Below are 25,054 nucleotides of genomic sequence, written 5' to 3'. Positions count from 1 at the left end.
AAAAAAATTATAGGTCAGTTATTTTGTCAAATATCTTTTGATCTGAGTTTGATGTCATGATTAGATTCAGTTTATAGAATTTTTGGCAGGAATATCACAGAACTCATTCTGTACTCCTCTCATTGCATCTATTGGAGGTACATGATTTGGCTTTGTTCCATTACTGGTGATGTTCACTTTGGTCTCTTAGTTAAGGTCGTGTTTGCCAGGTTTCTCCACTGTGAAGTCAGTAGTTTTCCTTTCAGACTTTGAGGCTATGTAAATATGCTGTTATTTCTCAGCCTTTCACCCTCGAGTTTTAGCATCCACTGATGATTATTCCGCAGAAGCAATTATTCTTGTAATGGTTGCCAATCAGTGTTTTTCTAATTTCATCAATCCTTCTACATTAATTAATTGGCATTTTACTGAAGGGAGGAAATTTCCCTTCTCCATTTATTTATTAGTTTTATTCAATGCCATCCTTTACTTATCAATGGACACTATTATTCTGAGCAATTCTTTTCCATACGATTACCATGAGGACAAGTATGGGAAAACGCAGTAACTTTCATTCCCTCGTCACCATTAAGAAACCTGGAGCACAACCCAAGTTCCCCAAATGGAGGTATTACTTTTCCGTCAACGAGATAGTTTAATTGAAGCGAAAGCACCTTTCGGTGCTTCGACAAGCCACCTGGGCAGCTCTGCCCCACGCGCACTACATTTCCCAGAGGCCTTCTAGGTGTGACATCATCAGTGAGCGCGGCTTTTTGCTCAAGAAGCCCGCTTTGGAGAGCCTGCTTTGGCGGTGACAACATGGCGGACGTGCTAAGTGTCGGTGTGAATCTGGAGGCCTTTGCCCAGGCTATCAGTGCCATTCAGGCTTTGCGCTCCAGCGTGAGCAGGGTGTTCGACTGCCTGAAGGATGGCATGCGGAACAAGGAGACGCTGGAGGGCCGGGAGAAGGCCTTCATTGCGCACTTCCAGGACAACTTGCATTCAGTCAACCGGGACCTCAAGTAGGTACCGGCTGAAAGGGGCTGGGTGGACTACCGGCTCTGCCCCGACCGTGCCCGGTCCCCGCGCGAGTCTTCCCAGTCCGGGACTATTTCCTCTTCCCCTCTTTCTTTTCCCGTATTCAACAGACCTCTGCTTGCCCCTCAGAGACACCTCATCCCACATCCCCGTTCCCTTGTCTCTCCCTTTGACCTCCTAGTCTTGGCTGTCTCCGACCGTTCTGAACCCCCTCTGTGATCGTCCCATCCCTCACGAGAAGGCATTCTCTTCCCATGAACTTTCACTTTTCTTCTTAGCTTAGCAGGTTTTTCACCTGTAGACCCTCTGTGCCCTACCATATCTGATCAAACAATACTGATTGTATCCAAAAAGGACCTGATCAGCGCTGCCCCACACCAAAGTTCACCCAATGTGATTAGTCCCAGTTATCCCCTCTCTGAATCTGGAATTCATCAGGTACCCCCCTTCACAAACACGAGGAAGCAGCTCTTGATTTATCTTACCCTCTTCCCTATCTCCTGCAAAACCATTGGGTCAGTTCTTCCATATTATTTCCTCAGTAAGGACCTAATTTTCAGGCATAATCAGCAGAGTCACTTATGCTTAAGCCCTCCCTCCCAACAAATATTAATTTGTTGTCCTTTAGGATTGAGGATAGTATATTTTCTTCTCTTTTTTACAGCTCACCTGTTTGCTTCTACTTTATACTGGTTGTTGTAAGAATTAAATGGGAGGGTGCTATAAAAATGCCTCGCACATAGTAGGCACTCTACAGATGGTTAGGTTCCTGAGTTTGCCTTCCTTTCCTTAAGAGTAGGTCTTTCCCAGGGAAGTTAGAATTTCAGGATTTTTGCTCTTTTCTTATCAGAACTGACCTTAATAGGGGAAGGCATTTGGTGAGCTAGTCCCCCTATTATTTCTGTAATGGTTGGATATTTTTCTCCTATCTTGGTCTGCTTAGTAACCAGATGGCAGAAGGAGGTAGGATGGAGGAGGAGGTGATGGCCAAATGATGGGTGTCTTTTTCTTTCCTAACTAGTTACCATTCTTCTTTGGGGAAAAGCCAGGAAATCACACCCCTTCTCAACTCCCACATTCACTTGCTGTTCTCTGGCACAGGGCCAGCTAATACTTTGGTGCTTGAGAGAATGCATTAGTTATTCTTTCCTCTTTTCTGTTTTCACTCTTTTTGATTTTCTTCCCTTTGAAATAATTTGTTGTAACACTTTAGAAAGTTTAAGATGTTAACATTGCCCTCTTTGCTTTCTTAAATCTTTGTACAGTAGTGCCAAAAAAGAAAGTGACTGAAGATTCCAAATAGAATGTGGCACGAGAGGCTGTTCCTAGAGAGACTTCTCTCATTGGTTGTTTGGGACTGGCCCTTCAGAACATGCTCCTGGATTGTGCTTTTGCTGTTGGCTCACTTTCCCAAGCTTCTGTAGAATTTTCTTGCTAGACTGAAGTGTGTTTGTTTGACACAGCCTCCTGGGTGGTGTCTTCCCACTCCATTTGTTTATTTTATTTCTTCTTTGTTTTGTTAAGTTTTACCATCTGTGAAGCATTATGTACAAATCTATCCCTATGCAAATGATAAATAACCCTCGTCTATTCAGGTACTTGCTGTTCTGCCTAATGTAATGATGAGCTACATGTGGGTGTGAAAACCATTAGTGAGAAGCACTGTTAATACCGCGATCCAAAATTCTAGAAAGTCCTCTTGTTCCCCTGTAAAGAATAATTTGAGTTCAAATCCTGATTTTAAAAGCCATATTATTGATTCCAGTACTCTTAACTTCTGTGGAATAGTACAAGGAAGCTCTGTTTTAAATTAAGATAAGCTCCCAGTTCAGGGTTTTCTTGATGGTCCGTAATCTATTTAACCTTTCAAAAGATACTACTTCTTAGGGAACTTCTGATGGACAATCTGAAGAGCAGGTCGTTGATTATAGAGGTTGGCTGTACTCTGGAGTTTAAGTGGACTCAGGTGTATTTGTTTTATCTGTTTACATTTCAGTGAGCTGGAACGTCTGAGCAATTTGGTAGGCAAGCCATCTGAGAACCATCCTCTCCATAACAGTGGGCTGTTAAGCCTGGATCCTGTGCAAGATAAAACTCCTCTCTATAGTCAACTCCTTCAAGCATATAAGTGGTCAAACAAGGTAAGGGAGATATGTCTTAAATGAAGCTAATATAGGAAAAATCAAGTTTTCCTATGTTCCGTAATTGTATAATGTGAGGGTTTTTATTTATTTATGTTTTCTTGATTCAGCATGGGATTATAGAGTTGGAAGTTTTAGAATTTTCCTGTAAGCTATTTTGTGGTCCTTTGAAATTTATTTGACGATTAATAATGATGCCTAGATAATTAATTTTTGTTTTTAAATTCCAGGTTGCGGGTTTTTAACCTGGAGACTGGGTATGGGGAGCAGTTTTTTGAGCCCCTTGAAATTACATGCAAAATATTAGTGGAATGTACATGTTTTTTTCTGAGGAAGGGCTTATGACTTTTATCAGATTCTCAGAGGAGTTCATGACCTCCAGAAGGTTAAGAGCTGGTGGTTGAGGTGTTTAGCCACTCACATTGTGTATGTTGCTTGTATTACCTTTTCCCCTGTTGTTCTTAGGACTGTACTAGAATATTTTTTTTTGTTAGATTACTCTCTAGTTACTCTGTAATTATTTCAGACCCCAGCTGAGGGAAATTGTTCTTAACATGCTCTATATAATTTGATATTCAGGGTTTACTCAGCAGGTAGGCTATGGCATAGACCCTAGGAATATTAAATTTAAAAAAGGAAAATTAAACTGTAGTCTAAAAATAGCAGAAACAATTAGGCTCGTGGCCTGGAAATTAGTTTACTGACAAAGTTCTTTTTGTTTGGGTGCTGTGGGTTGTGTTTTTTTTCCCTTCTTTTCCTCTTTCCCTGTTGATATGAAACTAGAATATAAGTTTGGAAGGATTTTGGAAGCTTTTCTCTTATTATATCATATTACTTCCTTGGAGATGCTAGTTTTTACATTATTGGCCATAACCTGCTTTGTGCCCCCCTTCCTACTCCTCCTATTATACATAATTTTCCTTCTCTTTTTTTGTGATCTTTTTCCCCCTTAGGTCTTGGATGATATATGAACCTTGACAGTTTTCCTAGTGTGCAGAATTTTTTCTTTAACTTTGCCTATGGGGATATTTTAGTATTCTTTGGTTAGAGTCTGATATTCAGGGAGAAGATGATTTACCATGGGCACTGAAGAAAGAATTTGAAGTGAACATTTAGCTTGTAAGCCCTTTCCCCTAAACTCTGGGCTTGTTGGTGATAGAAGTCCAGTTTAATAAGCAAAAACAGCGACTTCATTGGCTCAAGAATATAAAACATTCAGGGAGTTTCTAGTATGAGGCTCAGCTTTTGAGGATCAAGGTGCTCAAGTGGTGTGGCAGGAATCTGATTTTGCCATCTCTAGGTCTGCTTTCCCCTGTGTTGGCGTGACGCTCTCTAAGTGGTGGAAAAGATGGTCCCTGACAATCATAGGCTTGCATGATATTTTTATACCTGGTAATCTCTAAGACTCCAAGTCAGACTTGGAAAAGGTTTCTTGCCCTGCTTGCTAGGTGTCCCAATCCCACTAGAGAGTTACTTTGTATCCAGGGGATGGGATTCTCTGATTGGCAAGATCAGATAACCTGATGCATGGCAAGGTGAGGCTCCTTGGAATTGGAGAGAGGCAGTTCCCTAAATGAGGGAATCACATGAAACAAGAGGCAGATTCCCAAAGGAAAGGGATGCTGGGCAGACAAAAAACATACAGCTATTTGTTGCTGTGCTCAGGCCGGACATGGGACTGTTCCAGCCATGCACAGACAGCATTGCCCTCCCAGACTGTCCTGTTCAAACTTCCTTATTTTCTCAGGTACACTTTGGGTTGTTTTAACATGAGTTTACCAAGTAATTGGGTGGGAGTTGATCAGTAGGTACGTGATGTGGCTTCCTTGTGGTTGGACCCTGATGGGGATTTAATCATGTCCCCCACAAAAGGCATGTTCAAGCCCTAACTCGTCGTCCTGTGGATGTGAACCCATTTATAAATAGGACCTTTGAAGATGTGAATTTAGGTGTGTCCAAACTGAATGAGAGTGGACCTCATTATGTGGCTAAGCCCTAATAAGCAGAGGTAATTGCACACAGAAAGTAAAGGCACAGGGAGCAGCCTGGAAGAGAAAGGAAATGCCACCTTTTCATTGATATGTGATGGAAAAGCCAAGGAATCCCAAAGATTGTTGTTAGCCAGAAGATACTGACCTTGGAAGGAAGCAAGCCTTCTAGCCTCTGAAACAATGAGGCAATAAATTCCTGTTTAAACCAATGCATTGTATGGTATTTATTTTAGCAGTCACTAAACTAAAACAGTCTCCTTGTAGAAAGTATTGCCTTTTGTGTTTGAACAAGGAAGTTGTCACTAGATCATGTGAGTAAGATCATTCTTGGAATAGAGTGATGAAGTTTCAGTGGTGGGAAAGAGTTAGGCTAATCTTGAAAACATGAGTGACTGTGACTATCAGTGGAAGTGACATTTTAAAAACTGAAGTGATGACACAACTTTTGAGTGACGGTGGTTTAAGTGTTCACTGAATGAGGGAATATTAAAATAGAAGCCCCGGCACCCCACTCCTACCACTGCCCCTGCCCCTTCCCCCCATCCCTGCCCCAAGGTGAAAAAGAGGTTGTGTAAAGGAAAATAATTCTTATGTATATGAAGTTCTTGCTCCTAGAAATGCTACAGATTAAAAATATACTTAGAAATTTGTCACAGTTGATAAATCTTAAATGAGTAGTATGAGGAGATCTAGGGTTTTTAAGTATGTCTGGCCGGGCGAGGTTAAGCTCCAGCAAGGTAACTGTGTTCTTTCACCAGCTCCCTAGCTCCACCAGCAGAGAGGGAATTTTGGGCTGCTTATACCAGTGATTGATAGAGCTGAAGAGAATGGTTGAGATCATTTAGTTCAACATCTGATTTCATAGCTGAGCAGACTGAGGGCCAGTGAATTGACTAGTTCATGGCTCCCCAGCTAGACAGAGTTTGGGTTTCCTGACTTAGTTTAGTGTCCTTTCCTTCAAAATTTAATGACTTAATCCAATTTGGTTCCCCCTCCCCTTTTATCTGTACCCTATAAATAATTCATATGTTATGTTTTCTTCTTGAATCTGAATGCATTTTATTTATTTTTAATGGTTTAATGAAGGATGGAGATGGCAAATACATGGAACATGTGTTTGCAAACTGTTATTCTTGTCCAAGGGAGATATCACTAATTAACCATGGTACTTTTTCCTCCTGAGACTGAGTAAGGGCTTAGAGTGCTCTCAACATGTTTTGGGGTTAGGCAGCCACTGCCAATTATTGGATTATAGGTAAAACATGTTCTTGAATATAGTAGATAAATGTTCTATTACTTATTTATACTTTTCTCTAGAAAGGAGTTAAGATAGATTATAAGAATACATAAACCCAGAAAGAAAAGTAAGAGTGAAAGAGGGAGAACAAGAGTAAGGATGACATATGTACATTTCTTTATAAGCTTAAGACATTGCCCCAAGAAATAAGCCAGTATTCTAATTTCCATCTGGGTATGTGGAAAAAGCAAACAATTATATGTATTTATCTTGCTTCTCCTACAAATGAAAAGAGCCTTTTAATTGCTAAAGCTTTCATCATCTATTTTATCCTCAAAGAGTTTAAACCAGTAGGTGTATTAATATATTAAATGAAGTTTGGCGTAACTTGCCAATGTCAGTGTTACATGCTTGGCTAGGAATTGAAGGATGTCTGGGAAAGGACCCTTTTAGGAGGTTTCCAGTGTCTTGTCACCAGAATTTTATTTCCGCTTTGATTCTTTTCATTTGTTTGTGGTGGAAGGCTTCTATTGGAAAAGCAGACGAAGATGTCAGTATCTATAGCGGGAAGGATCCCAGAGATAACGCTTTCTCCTGTGGTTGGAAAGTAAATCTAGAGGAAAGTGCTGCTGCTGGTTTTAATTCTTTTCTGCGTGCTTACTTTCTCATTTTTATTAGAAAGAGCAACTTTCTATTCCAAGAATATTAAATTGGTAAGTCTGGAGCCATTTCTTCCATTCTATACTCCTGAACTATCCTAATAACTATTCTTAGTTAATTAATGGCTTTAAATTATTATGATGTTCATATTTCTCAAATCCATCCTTAAAGGTTTTTTTTAAGTTTTTATGTCATGGAGATAATAGGATTGGAATTGTTTTAAATTGCAACACTGAACCTATTTCTTTAGGGACCTTGCACTTTTTGTAAGGAGGGCTGGGTTATACTTATGTGTAGATGGTAAGCTATATGTTCCAGAGAAGAGGAACTATGCCAGTTTGTTCCCTGCTGGGAGTCCCAGCACCTAGCAAGGTACCTGGTTCACAGTAAACATTCGGTTAAAATTCATTCAATGAATATAAGAAAAAAAAATAAAAGCTTTCCTGTTGAATTTTTAATTTGCAACCCTTCTTATAGTTTACTTATTTGTATTTTTGATGAAGTGTGAGAAGAGTATTTCCATTTACAGATGTTATTGAGAAATCTAGTTGTGTTACTTGTGGATGAGAAAGTTCTGAGATCCTGTGATGGAACTTTGGGCTGACCAGTGCTAAATAATTACCAGGCATAGTAATAGTGTATGTGTGTGTTTTTACTTATGGAGTGGCAGTATTGTTCAGTTGTTAAGAGCATAGAGTCCAAAGCAAGAAAACCTTAGTTCAAGTCCCAGCTGTGAGGCTAACCTCTCCATGCCTCAGTTTTTTTTTATTATTATTATTATTTTTTATTAATTAACGGAAAAAAAGAAATTAACCCAACATTTAGAAATCATACCATTCTACATATGCAATCAGTAATTCTTAACATCATCACATAGATGCATGATCATCGTTTCTTAGTACATTTGCATTGGTTTAGAAGAACTAGCAACACAACAGAAAAAGATATAGAATGTTAATATAAAGAAAAAAAATAAAAGTAATAATAATAGTAAAAACAAAAAAAAACAAAAAAACAACCAGACAGACAAAAACAAACAAAAAACAAAACAAAACAACAACAACAAAAAAAACCTATAGCTCAGATGCAGCTTCATTCAGTGTTTTAACATGATTACTTTACAATTAGGTATTATTGTGTTGTCCATTTTAGAGTTTTTGTATCTAGTCCTGCTGCACAGTCTGTATCCCTTCAGCTCCAATTACCCATTATCTTACCCTGTTTCTAACTCCTGATGGTCTCTGTTACCAATGACATATTCCAAGTTTATTCTCGAATGTTGGTTCACATCAGTGGGACCATACAGTATTTGTCTTTTAGTTTTTGGCTAGACTCACTCAGCATAATGTTCTCTAGGTCCATCCATGTTATTACATGCTTCATAAGTTTATCCTGTCTTAAAGCTGCATAATATTCCATCGTATGTATATACCACAGTTTGTTTAGCCACTCGTCTGTTGATGGACATTTTGGCTGTTTCCATCTCTTTGCAATTGTAAATAATGCTGCTATAAACATTGGTGTGCAAATGTCCGTTTGTGTCTTTGCCCTTAATTCCTTTGAGTAGATTCCCAGCAATGGTATTGCTGGGTCGTATGGCAATTCTATATTCAGCTTTTTGAGGAACCGCCAAACTGCCTTCCACAGTGGTTGCACCATTTGACATTCCCACCAACAGTGGATAAGTGTGCCTCTTTCTCCACATCCTCTCCAGCACTTGTCATTTTCTGTTTTGTTGATAATGGCCATTCTGGTGGGTGTGAGATGATATCTCATTGTGGTTTTGATTTGCATTTCTCTAATGGCCAGGGACATTGAGCATCTCTTCATGTGCCTTTTGGCCATTTGTATTTCCTCTTCTGAGAGGTGTCTGTTCAAGTCTTTTTCCCATTTTGTAATTGGGTTGGCTGTCTTTTTGTTGTTGAGTTGGACAATCTCGTTATAAATTCTGGATACTAGACCTTTATCTGATATGTCATTTCCAAATATTGTCTCCCATTGTGTAGGCTGTCTTTCTACTTTCTTGATGAAGTTCTTTGATGCACAAAAGTGTTTAATTTTGAGGAGCTCCCATTTATTTATTTCCTTCTTCAGTGCTCTTGCTTTAGGTTTAAGGTCCATAAAACCGCCTCAAATTGTAAGTTTCATAAGATATCTCCCTACATTTTCCTCTAACTGTTTTATGGTCTTAGACCTAATGTTTAGATCTTTGATCCATTTTGAGTTAACTTTTGTATAGGGTGTGAGATATGGGTCCTCTTTCATTCTTTTGCATATGGATATCCAGTTCTCTAGGCACCATTTATTGAAGAGACTGTTCTGTCCCAGGTGAGTTGGCTTGACTACCTTATCAAAGATCAAATGTCCATAGATGAGAGGGTCTATATCTGAGCACTCTATTCGATTCCATTGGTCGATATATCTATCTTTATGCCAATACCATGCTGTTTTGACCACTGTGGCTTCATAATATGCCTTAAAGTCAGGCAGCGCGAGACCTCCAGCTTCGTTTTTTTTCCTCAAGATGTTTTTAGTAATTCGGGGCACCCTGCCCTTCCAGATAAATTTGCTTTTTGGTTTTTCTATTTCTGAAAAATAAGTTGTTGGGATTTTGATTGGTATTGCATTGAATCTGTAAATCAGTTTAGGTAGGATTGACATCTTAACTATATTTAGTCTTCCGAACCATGAACACGGTATGCCCTTCCATCTATTTAGGTCTTTTGTGATTTCTTTTAGTAGTTTTTTGTAGTTTTCTTTATATAGGTTTTTTGTCTCTTTAGTTAAATTTATTCCTAGGTATTTTATTCTTTTAGTTGCAATTGTAAATGGGATTCGTTTCTTGATTTCCCCCTCAGCTTGTTCATTACTAGTGTATAGAAATGCTACAGATTTTTGAATGTTGATCTTGTAACCTGCTACTTTGCTGTACTCATTTATTAGATCTAGTAGTTTTGTTGTGGATTTTTCCGGGTTTTCGACGTATAGTATCATATCGTCTGCAAACAGTGATAGTTTTACTTCTTCCTTTCCAATTTTGATGCCTTGTATTTCTTTTTCTTGTCTAATTGCTCTGGCTAGAACCTCCAACACAATGTTGAATAATAGTGGTGATAGTGGACATCCTTGTCTTGTTCCTGATCTTAGGGGGAAAGTTTTCAATTTTTCCCCATTGAGGATGATATTAGCTGTGGGTTTTTCATATATTCCCTCTATCATTTTAAGGAAGTTCCCTTGTATTCCTGTCTTTTGAAGTGTTTTCAACAGGAAAGGATGTTGAATCTTGTCAAATGCCTTCTCTGCATCAATTGAGATGATGATGTGATTTTTCTGCTTTGATTTGTTGATATGGTGTATTACATTAATTGATTTTCTTATGTTGAACCATCCTTGCATACCTGGGATGAATCCTACTTGGTCATGATGAATAATTCTTTTAATGTGTTGTTGGATATGATTTGCTAGAATTTTATTGAGGATTTTTGCATCTATATTCATTAGAGAGATTGGTCTGTAGTTTTCTTTTTTTGTAATATCTTTGCCTGGTTTTGGTATGAGGGTGATGTTGGCTTCATAGAATGAATTAGGTAGTTTTCCCTCCACTTCGACTTTTTTGAAAAGTTTGAGGAAAGTTGGTACTAATTCTTTCTGGAATGTTTGATAGAATTCACATGTGAAGCCGTCTGGTCCTGGACTTTTCTTTTTAGGAAGCTTTTGAATGACTAATTCAATTTCTTTACTTGTGATTGGTTTGTTGAGGTCATCTATTTCTTCTTGAGTCAAAGTTGGTTGTTCATGTCTTTCCAGGAACCCGTCCATTTTATCTAAATTGTTGTATTTATTAGCGTAAAGTTGTTCATAGTATCCTGTTATTACCTCCTTTATTTCTGTGAGGTTAGTAGTTATGTCTCCTCTTCCATTTCTGATCTTATTTATTTGCATCTTCTCTCTTCTTCTTTTTGTCAGTGTTGCTAAGGGCCCATCAATCTTATTGATTTTCTCATAGAACCAACTTCTGGTCTTATTGATTTTCTCTATTGTTTTCATGTTTTCAATTTCATTTATTTCTGCTCTAATCTTTGCTATTTCTTTCCTTTTGCTTGCTTTGGGATTAGTTTGCTGTTCTTTCTCCAGTTCTTCCAAGTGGACAGTTAATTCCTGCATTTTTGCCTTTTCTTCTTTTTTGATATAGGCATTTAGGGCAATAAATTTCCCTCTTAGCACTGCCTTTGCTGCATCCCATAAGTTTTGATATGTTGTGTTTTCATTTTCATTCGCCTCGAGGTGTTTACTAATTTCTCTTGCAATTTCTTCTTTGACCCACTTGTTGTTTAAGAGTGTGTTGTTGAGCCTCCACGTATTTGTGAATTATCTGGCACTCCGCCTATTATTGATTTCCAACTTCATTCCTTTATGATCCGAGAAAGTGTTGTGTATGATTTCATTCTTTTAAAATTTGTTAAGACTTGCTTTGTGACCCAGCATATGGTCTATCTTTGAGAATGATCCATGAGCACTTGAGAAAAAGGTGTATCCTGCTGTTGTGGGATATAATGTCCTATAAATGTCTGTTAAGTCTAGCTCATTTATAGTAATATTCAGATTCTCTATTTCTTTATTGATCCTCTGTCTAGATGTTCTGTCCATTGATGAGAGTGGTGAATTGAAGTCTCCAGCTATTATGGTATATGTGTCTATTTCCCTTTTCAGTGTTTGCAGTGTGTTCCTCACGTATTTTGGGGCATTCTGATTCGGTGCGTAAATATTTATGATTGTTATGTCTTCCTGTTTAATTGTTCCTTTTATTAGTATATAGTGTCCTTCTTTGTCTCTTTTAACTGTTTTACATTTGAAGTCTATCTTGTTGGATATTAGTATAGCCACTTCTGCTCTTTTCTGGTTGTTATTTGCATGAAATATCTTTTCCCAACCTTTCACTTTCAACCTATGTTTATCTTTGGGTCTAAGATGTGTTTCCTGTAGACAGCATATAGAAGGATCCTGTTTTTTAATCCATTCTGCCAGTCTATGTCTTTTGATTGGGAAATTCAGTCCATTAACATTTAGTGTTATTACTGTTTGGATAGTATTTTCCTCTACCATTTTGCCTTTTGTATTATGTATATCATATCTGACTTTCCTTCTTTCTATACTCTTCTCCATACCTCTCTCTTCTGTCTTTTCGTATGTGACTCTAGTGCTCCCTTTAGTATTTCTTGCAGAGCTGGTCTCTTGGTCACAAATTCTCTCAGTGACTTTTTGTCTGAGAATGTTTTAATTTCTCACTCATTTTTGAAGGACAATTTTGCTGGATATAGGAGTCTTGGTTGGCAGTTTTTCTCTTTTAGTAATTTAAATATATCATCCCACTGTCTTCTAGCTTCCATGGTTTCTGCTGAGAAATCTACACATAGTCTTATTGGGTTTCCCTTGTATGTGATGGATTGTTTTTCTCTTGCTGCTTTCAAGATCCTCTCTTTCTCTCTCTCTTTTTTTTTTTTTTTTATTAACGGAAAGAAAAAAAAGAAATTAACACAACATTTAGAAATCATACCATTCTACATATGTACTCAGTAATTCTTAACATCATCACATAGATGCATGATCATTGTTTCTTAGTACATTTGCATCAGTTTAGAGGAACTAGCAACACAACAGAAAAAGATATAAAATGTTAATATAAAGAAAAGAAATAAAAGTAGTAGTAATAGTAAAAAACAACAACAACAAACAAACCAACAAGCAAACAAAAACAAAAAAAAACCCTATAGCTCAGATGCAGCTTCATTCAGTATTTAAACATGATTACTTTACAATTAGGTATTATTGTGCTGTCCATTTTTGAGTTTTTGTATCTAGTCCTGTTGCACAATCTGTATCCCTTCAGCTTCAATTACCCATTGTCTTACCCTGTTTCTAACTCCTGCTGAACTCTGTTACCAATGACATATTTCAAGTTTATTCTCGAATGTCCGTTCACAACAGTGGGACCATACAGTATTTGTCCTTTAGTTTTTGGCTGGATTCACTCAGCATAATATTCTCTAGGTCCATCCATGTTATTACATGGTTCACAAGTTTATCTTGTCTTAAAGCTGCATAATATTCCATCGTATGTATATACCACAGTTTGTTTAGCCACTCTTCTGTTGATGGAGATTTTGGCTGTTTCCATCTCTTTGCAGTTGTAAATAACGCTGCTATAAACATTGGTGTGCAAATGTCCGTTTGTGTCTTTGCCCTTAAGTCCTTTGAGTAGATACCTAGCAATGGTATTGCTGGGTCGTATGGCAATTCTATATTCAGCTTTTTGAGGAACCGCCAAACTGCCTTCCACAGTGGTTGCACCCTTTGACATTCCCACCAACAGTGAATAAGTGTGCCTCTTTCTCCGCATCCTCTCCAGCACTTGTCGTTTTCTGTTTTGTTGATAATGGCCATTCTGGTGGGTGTGAGATGATATCTCATTGTGGTTTTGATTTGCATTTCTCTAATGGCCAGGGACATTGAGCATCTCTTCATGTGCCTCTTGGCCATCCGTATTTCTTCTTCTGGTAGGTGTCTGTTTAAGTCTTTTTCCCATTTTGTAATTGGGTTGGCTGTCTTTTTGTTGTTGAGTTGAATAATCTCTTTATAAATTCTGGATACTAGACCCTTATCTGATATGTCATTTCCAAATATTGTCTCCCATTGTGTAGGCTGTCTTTCTACTTTCTTGATGAAGTTCTCTGATGCACAAAAGTGTTTAATTTTGAGAAGCTCCCATTTATTTATTTCCTTCTTCAGTGTTCTTGCTTTAGGTTTAAGGTCCATAAAACCACCTCCAGTTGTAAGATCCATAAGATATCTCCCAACATTTTCCTCTGTTTTATGGTCTTAGACCTAATGTTTAGATCTTTGATCCATTTTGAGTTAACTTTTGTATAGGGTGTGAGAGATGGGTCTTCTTTCATTCTTTTGCATATGGATATCCAGTTCTCTAGGCACCATTTATTGAAGAGACTGTTCTGTCCCAGGTGAGTTGGCTTGACTGCCTTATCAAAGATCAAATGTCCATAGATGAGAGGGTCTATATCTGAGCACTCTATTCGATTCCATTGGTCGATATATCTATCTTTATGCCAATACCATGCTGTTTTGACCACTGTGGCTTCATAATATGCCTTAAAGTCAGGCAGCGCGAGACCTCCAGCTTCGTTTTTTTTTCCTCAAGATGTTTTTAGCAATTCGGGGTACCCTGCCCTTCCAGATAAATTTGCTTATTGGTTTTTCTATTTCTGAAAAATATGTTGTTGGGATTTTGATTGGTATTGCATTGAATCTGTAAATCAATTTAGGTAGGATTGACATCTTAACTATATTTAGTCTTCCAATCCATGAACACGGTACGCCCTTCCATCTATTTAGGTCTTCTGTGATTTCTTTTAACAGTTTTTTGTAGTTTTCTTTATATAGGTTTTTTGTCTCTTTGGTTAAATTTATTCCTAGGTATTTTATTCTTTTAGTTGCGATTGTAAATGGGATTCGTTTCTTGATTTCTACCTCAGCTTGTTCATTACTAGTGTATAGAAAAGCTACAGATTTTTGAATGTTGATCTTGTAGCCTGCTACTTTGCTGTACTCATTTATTAGCTCTAGTAATTTTGTTGTGGATTTTTCTGGGTTTTCTACATATAGTATCATATCGTCTGCAAACAGTGATAGTTTTACTTCTTCCTTTCCAATTTTGATGCCTTGTATTTCTTTTTCTTGCCTAATTGCTCTGGCTAGAACTTCCAACACAATGTTGAATAATAGTGGTGATAATGGACATCCTTGTCTTGTTCCTGATCTTAGGGGGAAAGTTTTCAATTTTTCCCCATTGAGGATGATATTAGCTGTGGGTTTTTCATATATTCCCTCTATCATTTTAAGGAAGTTCCCTTGTATTCCTATCTTTTGAAGTGTTTTCAGCAGGAAAGGATGTTGAATCTTGTCAAATGCCTTCTCTGCATCAATTGAGATGATCATGTGATTTTTCTGCTTTGATTTGTTGATATGGTGTATTACATTAATTGATTTTCTTATGTTGAACCATCCTTGCATACCTGGGATGAATCCTACTTGGTCATGATGTATAATTCTTTTAATGTGTTGTTGGATACGATTTGCTAGAATTTTATTGAGGATTTTTGCATCTGTATTCATTAGAGAGATTGGTCTGTAGTTTTCTTTTTTTGTAATATCTTTGCCTGGTTTTGGTATGAGGGTGATGTTGGCTTCATAGAATGAATTAGGTAGTTTTCCCTCCACTTCGATTATGTTGAAGAGTTTGAGGAGAGTAGGTACTAATTCTTTCTGGAATGTTTGATAGAATTCACATGTGAAGCCATCTGGTCCTGGACTTTTCTTTTTAGGGAGGTTTTGAATAACTAATTCAATCTCTTTACTTGTGATTGGTTTGTTGAGGTCGTCTATTTCTTCTTGAGTCAAAGTTGGTTGTTCCTGTCTTTCCAGGAACCTGTCCATTTCTTCTAGATTGTTGTATTTATTAGCGTAAAGTTGTTCATAGTATCCTGTTATTACCTCCTTTATTTCTGTGAGGTCAGTAGTTATGTCTCCTCTTTCATTTCTAATCTTATTTATTTGCATCCTCTCTCTTCTTCTTTTTGTCAATCTTGCTAAGGGCCCATCAATCTTGTTGATTTTCTCATAGAACCAACTTCTGGTCTTATTGATTTTCTCTATTGTTTTCATGTTTTCAATTTCATTTATTTCTGCTCTAATCTTTGTTATTTCTTTCCTTTTGCTTGCTTTGGGATTAGTTTGCTGTTCTTTCTCCAGTTCTTCCAAGTGGACAGTTAATTCCTGCATTTTTGCCTTTTCTTCTTTTCTGATAAAGGCATTTAGGGCAATAAATTTCCCTCTTAGCACTGCCTTTGCTGCGTCCCATAAGTTTTGATATGTTGTGTCTTCATTTTCATTTGCCTCTAGGTATTTACTAATTTCTCTTGCAATTTCTTCTTTGACCCACTTGTTGTTTAAGAGTGTGTTGTTGAGCCTCCACGTATTTGTGAATTATCTGGCACTCCGCCTATTATTGATTTCCAACTTCATTCCTTTATGATCCGAGAAAGTGTTGTGTATGATTTCATTCTTTTAAAATTTGTTAAGACTTGCTTTGTGACCCAGCATATGGTCTATCTTTGAGAATGATCCATGAGCACTTGAGAAAAAGGTGTATCCTGCTGTTGTGGGATATAATGTCCTATAAATGTCTGTTAAGTCTAGCTCATTTATAGTAATATTCAGATTCTCTATTTCTTTATTGATCCTCTGTCTAGATGTTCTGTCCATTGATGAGAGTGGTGAATTGAAGTCTCCAGCTATTATGGTATATGTGTCTATTTCCCTTTTCAGTGTTTGCAGTGTGTTCCTCACGTATTTTGGGGCATTCTGATTCGGTGCGTAAATATTTATGATTGTTATGTCTTCCTGTTTAATTGTTCCTTTTATTAGTATATAGTGTCCTTCTTTGTCTCTTTTAACTGTTTTACATTTGAAGTCTATCTTGTTGGATATTAGTATAGCCACTTCTGCTCTTTTCTGGTTGTTATTTGCATGAAATATCTTTTCCCAACCTTTCACTTTCAACCTATGTTTATCTTTGGGTCTAAGATGTGTTTCCTGTAGACAGCATATAGAAGGATCCTGTTTTTTAATCCATTCTGCCAGTCTATGTCTTTTGATTGGGAAATTCAGTCCATTAACATTTAGTGTTATTACTGTTTGGATAGTATTTTCCTCTACCATTTTGCCTTTTGTATTATGTATATCATATCTGACTTTCCTTCTTTCTATACTCTTCTCCATACCTCTCTCTTCTGTCTTTTCGTATGTGACTCTAGTGCTCCCTTTAGTATTTCTTGCAGAGCTGGTCTCTTGGTCACAAATTCTCTCAGTGACTTTTTGTCTGAGAATGTTTTAATTTCTCACTCATTTTTGAAGGACAATTTTGCTGGATATAGGAGTCTTGGTTGGCAGTTTTTCTCTTTTAGTAATTTAAATATATCATCCCACTGTCTTCTAGCTTCCATGGTTTCTGCTGAGAAATCTACACATAGTCTTATTGGGTTTCCCTTGTATGTGATGGATTGTTTTTCTCTTGCTGCTTTCAAGATCCTCTCTTTCTCTTTGACCTCTGACATTCTAACTAGTAAGTGTCTTGGAGAACGCCTATTTGGGTCTAATCTCTTTGGGGTGTGCTGCACTTCTTGGATCTGTAATTTTAGGTCTTTCATAAGAGGTGGGAAATTTTCAGTGATAACTTCTTCCATTAGTTTTTCTCCTCCTTTTCCCTTCTCTTCTCCTTCTGGGACACCCACAACACGTATATTTGTGCGCTTCATATTGTCCTTGAGTTCCCTGATACCCTGTTCAAATTTTTCCATTCTTTTCCCTATAGTTTCTGTTTCTTTTTGGAATTCAGATGTTCCATCCTCCAAATCACTCATTCTATCTTCTGTCTCTTTAAATCTATCATTGCAGGTATCCATTGTTTTTTCCATCTTTTCTACTTTATCCTTCACTTCCATAAGCTCTGTGATTTGTTTTTTCAGTTTTTCTATTTCTTCTTTTTGTTCAGCCCATGTCTTCTTCATGTCGTCCCTCAATTTATCGATTTCGTTTTCGAAGAGGTTTTCCATTTCTGTTCGTATATTCAGCATTAGTTGTTTTAGCTCCTGTATCTCATTTGAACTATTGGTTTGTTCCTTTGACTGGGCCATATTTTCAATTTTCTGAGCGTGATCCGTTATCTTCTGCTGGCATCTGGGCATTTATTCAGATTTCCCTGGGTGTTGGACCCAACAGGTTGAAAGATTTTTCTGTGAAATCTCTGGGTTCTGTTTTTCTTATCCTGCCCAGTAGATGATGCTTGTGCCACACGTTTGTCTGCGGGTTCCACCAGTAAAAAGGTGCTGTGGGTCCTTTAACTTTGGAAAACTCTCGCCATGGGGGAGGTTCGCCAGCCGAAGCGGCTTGGAAGAGTGCCAGCCAGCCCAGGGGTCCGAACGCGGGGAGGGTTGCCGGCCGCCGCAGCCCGGGAGAGCGCCCGACGAATTTCCTAGTCTGCCCGGGGTGCCAAGCGTGACGGGAGGGCGCCAGCCGCCGCAGCCCGGGAGAGTGCACCGTTCCCTGCCGGACCGGGGAGTCACGTGTTTGGAAGGGACCCCCTCGGTCACCATTCTCCGTGGTCTGGGGATTTCCGATCCAGTTGTCTCAGTTGGTCCGGGAGGCCTCGCGTGGTGGGGGCGCCAGCCGCCGCGGCCCGAGGGGATCGCCTGCCCAATTCTGCCAGCTGGCCTGGGAAGGAGGAAGGGAGGGACTCCGGCCGCTTGCCGTCCTGCCCGGGAAAGCCCGCGCCCCTCGGCGATCTCACTGGAGCTGGTTCTCCCAGACAGTCAGCCGTTCCAGGATGGGGTACGCCGTCCCTTTGATCTCCGTCGTGGCTCCGGGAGCTGCTCTGTATTGTCTCCACTCCCCCAGTAGCTGTTCTGCCGGCCCAGCTGGTCTGGTCTGTAAGGATGTTCCCCTCTCATTCTCCATACCTCAGTTTTTATTCTCTAAAATATGGGTGATAATTACACCTACAAAGAAGCAGTGAGGTAATACAGGTAAAGCACTTACCTGGCATAGAATAAGTACTCTCTAAGGGCAGATATTGTTATTTTAATAAATAATCAGTACAGACTGGCCTGTCTTCCAGTGACTTGTGCCTCACTGGATTACTGGTCACCCACATTTGACTTGAGTGTATTCTACTGAAATTGTAGAAATTAGATTCCTTTAGATAATTAGCAATCTCCACACCCCCTACCCTCACCCCCCCCCCCCCCCCCCCCAGGGAAGCCTGAGTGTAGATATCAGTAACTCACATATTACCACATCAGTATAAATTTGTTGGGGATGGTTCTTTCCCCATAAAACCTGAGGGTGGGGGTGAGGGATTGGGAGTTTGGTGAGGAGGGTAGATAACCTCTTGTTCTAGAGTCCCAGGAATTTGGCCAGGAATGAATAGGATGCATTTACTTAGGAACAGTAAAGGTAGGGTAAAGGTCCTGGAAAGAAACAAGGAGTAATGAGAGGAGTACAAAGAAGATGAGGATTATATTTTGCCTTCTATCTAACCAAAAGAGGATTCTTCTCTCTCTCTTTTTTTTCTTTAATATAGAAGTTGTGGGTTTTCAGAATGATCATGCATAAAATACAGGATTCCGTATACTACTCTATTATTAATACCTTGCATTGGTGTGGCATATTAGTTACAATTGATGATAGCACATTTTTATAATTGTACTATTAGATTCTTCTCATTTTGACTCTCAATAAAGCCTTTCTCCCGGAGCTCAGGATTTACATCTGTTCTGTAGTTCTTTTACAAGGCAAGGCGGGGCAAGGGATGGGGGAATGTTGTTGTCTAGTTTCGGAGCCTAACCATGTTGTTGTTTTGTTTATATAATATGACATATATACACAGCAAAGAAAGAAAGAAAAAACAATACTTTTCAAAGCACTCTTCAACAAGTAGTTATAGGACAGATCCCAGAGTTTGTATGGGCTCCCATACCATCCTCTCAGATTTTTCCTTCTAGCTGCTCCCAGAATTTAATTGGAGGCTAGAAGGATTAAATATTTTTTTATCATCACAATCGACTTTTTTTCTGTTTTGTGAAAAATAGTATCTATAAAAAAAGCAATAAATTTCAAAGCACATTGCAACAATTAGTTGTAGAACAGATTTCAGAGTTTAGTATGGGTTATAGTTCCACAATTTCAGGTTTTTACTTCTAGCTGCTGTAAGATACTAGAGACTAAAAGAAATATCAGTTTAATGATTCAGCAATCAGTTCGTTTCCAACTGTGGTTTTTAATGTTGTTTCTTTAGGAATATGTTTGAACACAAAGGGCAATTTAGAAATAAACATTTGAATTATATCCAGTTTGTAAATTTGGTACTTGTTACCTGGAGTCAGACTCTCTTGGGTTAGAATTCCCACCCTCCTCCTCTTACTAACTTCATAATTTTGGGTAAATTACATAATCTCATTGTGCCTCAGCCTTCCCATCATAAAGTGTGGATACTTAATAGTTTCTGCCTCACTGGGTTGTTGCAAGAATTAATGAGTTAATACATCTAAAATACTTAGAATGGTTATCAGCATGTTGCAAGCACCCAATAAATGCTAGCTGTTCTTACTCGTTTTAAATATTATTGGTAAAGCTTTAGTAAGGCAGAATGTAGTCGTAAGAACATTAGACAGAGGATTCTCTCTAGTCATATTTAGTTTTGCCTGTCCATTGTCCAGTTCTATGACCTTATGTCAGTGACTTTACTCTGTTGGGTTCTAGTTGCCTCATTGGAAGAATGAAAGATTGGACAAGATGATCTCTCAAGTCCCTTTCAGATCTGACTTGGAAAGGTTCAGTGGAGTTATTTATGCATTTCTGTGGTTATGGAAATGAAAGCTTAATCTGGGGAATAGAGAGGAATATTTCCACTTCTTTTCTGGTCCAGTAATGTTTCTTAAGTACACTTAAGCTCTTGTATATGCTACAGAGCATCTCAGAATATACTAGAGTCGAGCAGCAGTCCTTGAGGACTTTAGTGGAAAATTACCTTTCAAAAGGTTCTCTTGACAACATTAGCTGCTTGTAAGATACCAGGTGTAAATGTTAATGAAAACCAAGTGATGTCCCTATCTTTCTAAATGATTTCTATCCCAAGGCTTTGGCCTAATTCCATATCTTTATGATCTACTTATTAGTTGTGGTTTCTGAAAATTGTCACTTTATTGATGCCTGGGATCAGATTTGCTACTCCCTCATTCTCTTTCCATAAAAGAGCAGTAAATCTCTTTAGAAGTTTTACTGGGCCTGCTCTGGGGAGACTTAGGAGACCACTGGACATGCATTATGCCTGCTCCTTATGAGTCACATTGTTTGTGGGGGACTCATCTTGATTATCTGTTTGGCTCCCTCAAATTAGCATTTTCATGCTGATTAGGTGTGTGCGATTTACCCAATGCCTTCTGTTGATTGTAACCAGAGCCTAAAAAAAGGCACTTTCTCTTCTCTGCCAGGGATGTTATAAGTAGAAAGGCAATTGTCCTGTATCATTTTTCTTCATGGTGGTGGGAAGGAAGCACATCACTTACATGTACAGAGAGAATCTGTTGTAATGTCTCCCATTTCTCATCTTCTTTTCTTCATGGTAGTATTGAGAAGAGCAGCTGGATTTGGGTGAATTATCTAATGCCTTCAAGCCTGAGTCTGCTGTACTATAAAGTGGGCATAATACCAATCTACTATGGTTGTCCTGAGGTTTAAATTAGAAAAAGTATATAAAGTTTCTAGTTCAGGATAGCTTACATTTGTTGTATTTAATAAATAGTAGTTATTGCTATTAGCTATTTCTAAGAGTATGTATTTGAATGGAATTAAGTTGAAGCCCCTAAATCTCTTCCTCTTTCCTTTTCATATTGTTTGTGTTTTTTTCCTTTCTGAATCTGTTTCTGTTTGCTTTACTTTGATTTTTTTCAGATTTTTGTTTATACTGTGTTAGGGACAGGAGAACTGAAAGGGAAGAAGAGTTTTAAAGTGTGTATCAAGAGGCTTTATCCTGAATACTGTTCCTAACTATCATGAACTCTTAGGAATCCTGTGGACTGGGGTCAGGATTTCTGCTTTGTTTGAGGGAGGAGAAGCTGGGCTTCTGTTTTGCTTCCTGCTCACTGCATTGTCCTTTGGCTTCTGGAGCATGCTGTCTGCATTCCCCTTTGGCTTGAATGTTGTTTTACTGCAGTCATTTATTTGTTTTGGGAGACATCAGCTCACCGCCGTTTCTTATGCTTGGTGAAGCTTGTTGCTAGGGCTGGTCCCTAGACCAGGGTCTTGACTTAGCCTTCTGCTTTTCCTTGCTGACTTGGCAAAGTGAATGGAACTCCACAAAACCCTTACTTTCCTTGGGGGACAGATTGGTCATCTGATAGGTTCTGACCAGTCAGTAACTTTTATCTTTCCCCCTTTGTCACACTGCCAAACTTATTTCCATCCTGTGAATTGAAGACTCTTTCTGAAATCTCCAGCCTCATTTATGACTGCTGTCTGTATGCATCCCAGTTCAGCCAGAATGAACCAGAGTGGTTACCTGTGCCTGTTTGGTCCCTTTGAACATGCCATCCCTTCTGCCTGGAATGCCTTGCACCTTCTTGAGCCCATTTTCCCCTGCTCCCTTATCCAGCTCCAGGCTGTTAAAATGTTTCTTCTTTGAAACCTTGGACTTTCCAAACCTAGTTGACTTCGTCTTTATTTTCCTGCACAGTCTCTTGTTGGCTGCACTGATCACACTGTGCTATAGCTGCTTCATTCACAGGCTTTCTCCTTTTCTTGAGGATTGGGACTACAGCGTCATCTTTGAATTCCTAGTATCTAGTACATAGTAGGCACTTAGTAATTGAGTCCTCCGTGGCCCCCATCCCCATATTTCTCACAGTAAATTCTAGGGATTATACCTTTATAATATAGTTGAGAATCACTGGTTGAGTATTAGATTTCAAAGAGACCTTCAGTGATCTGGTAGATCATTACCACCTCATTTCTTAGAGGTAATGATTTGTCTGAGGCAATACTGCTGACCCTCTTAACTGGGACCAGCAGTTCTTGGCAGCTTGAAAAGGGAATGTCAGCTGAAGGTCCAGAAAAGCAGAGAAGTTTCTCCTGTCATTGAGGCCCAAATTAAAATACTGCCTTTTTCGTGTGGTTTTGTGGCTGCTGACCCTCTGTCAGTGAAGCAAGTGCAGTCAATCCACATTGCCATATCAAAGGAAATCACTGAACACAACTGTGAATCCCTGACAACTGCAGTCTTTGCCCTAAGAAAGGCTGTGGGGTCCAGACCAGGCATGGATATGACTCAGGGAAAATTGCCTTGACCCCCATGAGCAAAATAGTTCAGACCCCTCGGATTCTGGGGAGATAGGCACCTTCTTTTGCTTTATGCCCTAGGATATGATAAGTTCTGATCTTGGTGACTAACTGGCATCCTTGCTGAGCATTTCATGAAAGAGAAAGGAACTGGCTAGGAGACAGCCTCTCACTTTTTTTTTTTTTTTCCTTTTTAAGGATAATTGTACTTAATCCTCCATTGGTCTTGTGAAATGCCAATTGTTCTTAACCCTTCCTCTTTGTGTTTATGTATGTGTTTAGAGAGAAGGGTTAGAGAGGTGCATTTGCTGTTTTCACCAATAGGCTTCTCTGATTATTGATCACTTGTCAATAACTGCCACCACTAAGCATTCCAGTTTTGGCTCTTTCCTAATGACTCTATACATGTTAGTATTTTTGTTTTTGTTTTTTTTTAGGTGCATGGTCTGGGGATTGAACCCAGGTCTCCTACATGAAAGGCAAGCATTCTGCCACTGAACCACCTGTGTACCTATACATGTTAGATTTTGACATGTAGATTTTGAAGGGGAAGAATTTGCAGATTTTGAGTGTGTGCTTGCATTTATATACGAGAAAATGGTTGCACTTGTTATAAATACTGACTCTTACCCATTCATTTCCAAATAGTGCATTTGGGTACTGGGCTTTTTGCTAGGAAATATCCAATCTGTTCATTTAATACATATTTATGAGCACCTACTATGTTCTGGGCATTGTTCTAGACAAAGTAAATGAAACCGAGAAATTCCTTTCTCCCTGGAACTTAGTGTACATTCAGTAACTTACATTCTGTAACTACGTTCTATAACTTGATGAGAGGAACAAAGTGCTCAGAGCACCTGGTTTTAATAATAATTGCTGGTTTACTGTTGGTCTTTTTGTTGTTGTTTTCAAAGTCAGTGCCCTTTTTTATGCTTCACGTTATCAGTCATTACTCTCAGAAGGGGGCATAACTCACAGAGTGCTGAATGACTTAACTGGCATATATAACTGTTCTAGAACAGTGTCTGAACATAAGAGTGTCTTGCTCTCCTGATATTTTAAATATCATCCTATTTTTATAGTTTGGTGCAGTTTTGTTCTGTCATATGCTTAATGGAAATTAATTATTAGTAACGTACAATTTTCTGGTTTATTTGCCTTGGCATGCCACCATTTGACCTTTATTCTATTCCAGACTGAGGCTGTGCTTATTTTAAGGGGTTCTCATTGATTTCAAGAGACCACTAAATGTATATCTTATATTTGTGTCCAGAGGTAAAAACAAACAAGCAAACAACAAACAAGCACTCGATTAGCTTCAGAGTACTGATTTTCTTACTGCTGTTGACCTCAGACCTGACCCAATTGGTTTGTTTCTGTCCCAAGAGCTTTCCATATTTTCTCTGTGATACGGACTAGTGACTCCGTAACAAAGGGTGCTGCACATTTGTTATGCCCTGTATTTTGGCTATGTCTGTTAAAATCATTTAGCTGTCTGGAATCTGTGTGTGAAATTGGCCTGATGCACCAACTTCAGTACTTCATCCAGGCAGAGACAGGACCCTTTAATGCACAGCGTTCTCTCTGTATGCCTGCCTACTGCTTGGTTGTCCGTCCAATCATTTATCTAACTTGCGTTTAAAATTGCACGTTATAATTCCGTACATTTCTCAGAAGTGAATGCATTGATTCAAAATAGTACATTGTCCATGGTATTTGTGATAAGAATTAGAATTATCTGAGTTCCAGTGTAGAATGAATTTTTAACTTCTGTCTCTTAGTGAATAGAATAACTAAGTGACCATTGAGGAGTTTTGTTTAGTAATAAGATGGGAGTGTATTTTCCTTTAAATACCCTTGAGATCATTTCTGTATGCTATAGATCCTTTCCGCATCTCACCTGCTTCACCTGTAAAATGAGTTTTGAAGACACTTATTTTTCTGGGCAGTGAATGCTAAACCTAGCATAGGGGCTGGCACATAGTAGGTACTCAGTGGGTTAGTTTCCTTTACACTATCTCCCATTCCCATGTCATGCCCTT

The 25,054-nt window shown here is 38.6% G+C and overlaps 1 protein-coding gene across 1 annotated transcript in view; it reads left to right on the top strand.

Moving 5' to 3' along the window:
* The first annotated feature begins 751 nt into the window (after nucleotides 1-751).
* Nucleotides 752-25,054, top strand: part of MED27 (mediator complex subunit 27) — a 333,651-nt gene continuing 309,348 nt past the window's right edge. The window contains exons 1-2 of the mRNA XM_077147305.1: nucleotides 752-1,001; nucleotides 3,014-3,158. Coding sequence (XP_077003420.1) covers nucleotides 799-1,001; nucleotides 3,014-3,158 — 348 coding nt within the window. The 5' untranslated portion in view covers nucleotides 752-798. The remainder of the gene's footprint in view (nucleotides 1,002-3,013; nucleotides 3,159-25,054) is intronic.

The sequence above is a fragment of the Tamandua tetradactyla genome, chromosome 2 (assembly GCF_023851605.1).
Source record: "Tamandua tetradactyla isolate mTamTet1 chromosome 2, mTamTet1.pri, whole genome shotgun sequence".
Classification (NCBI taxonomy): Eukaryota; Metazoa; Chordata; class Mammalia; order Pilosa; family Myrmecophagidae; genus Tamandua; species Tamandua tetradactyla.
This window is presented reverse-complemented; position numbering and strand designations above follow the sequence as displayed.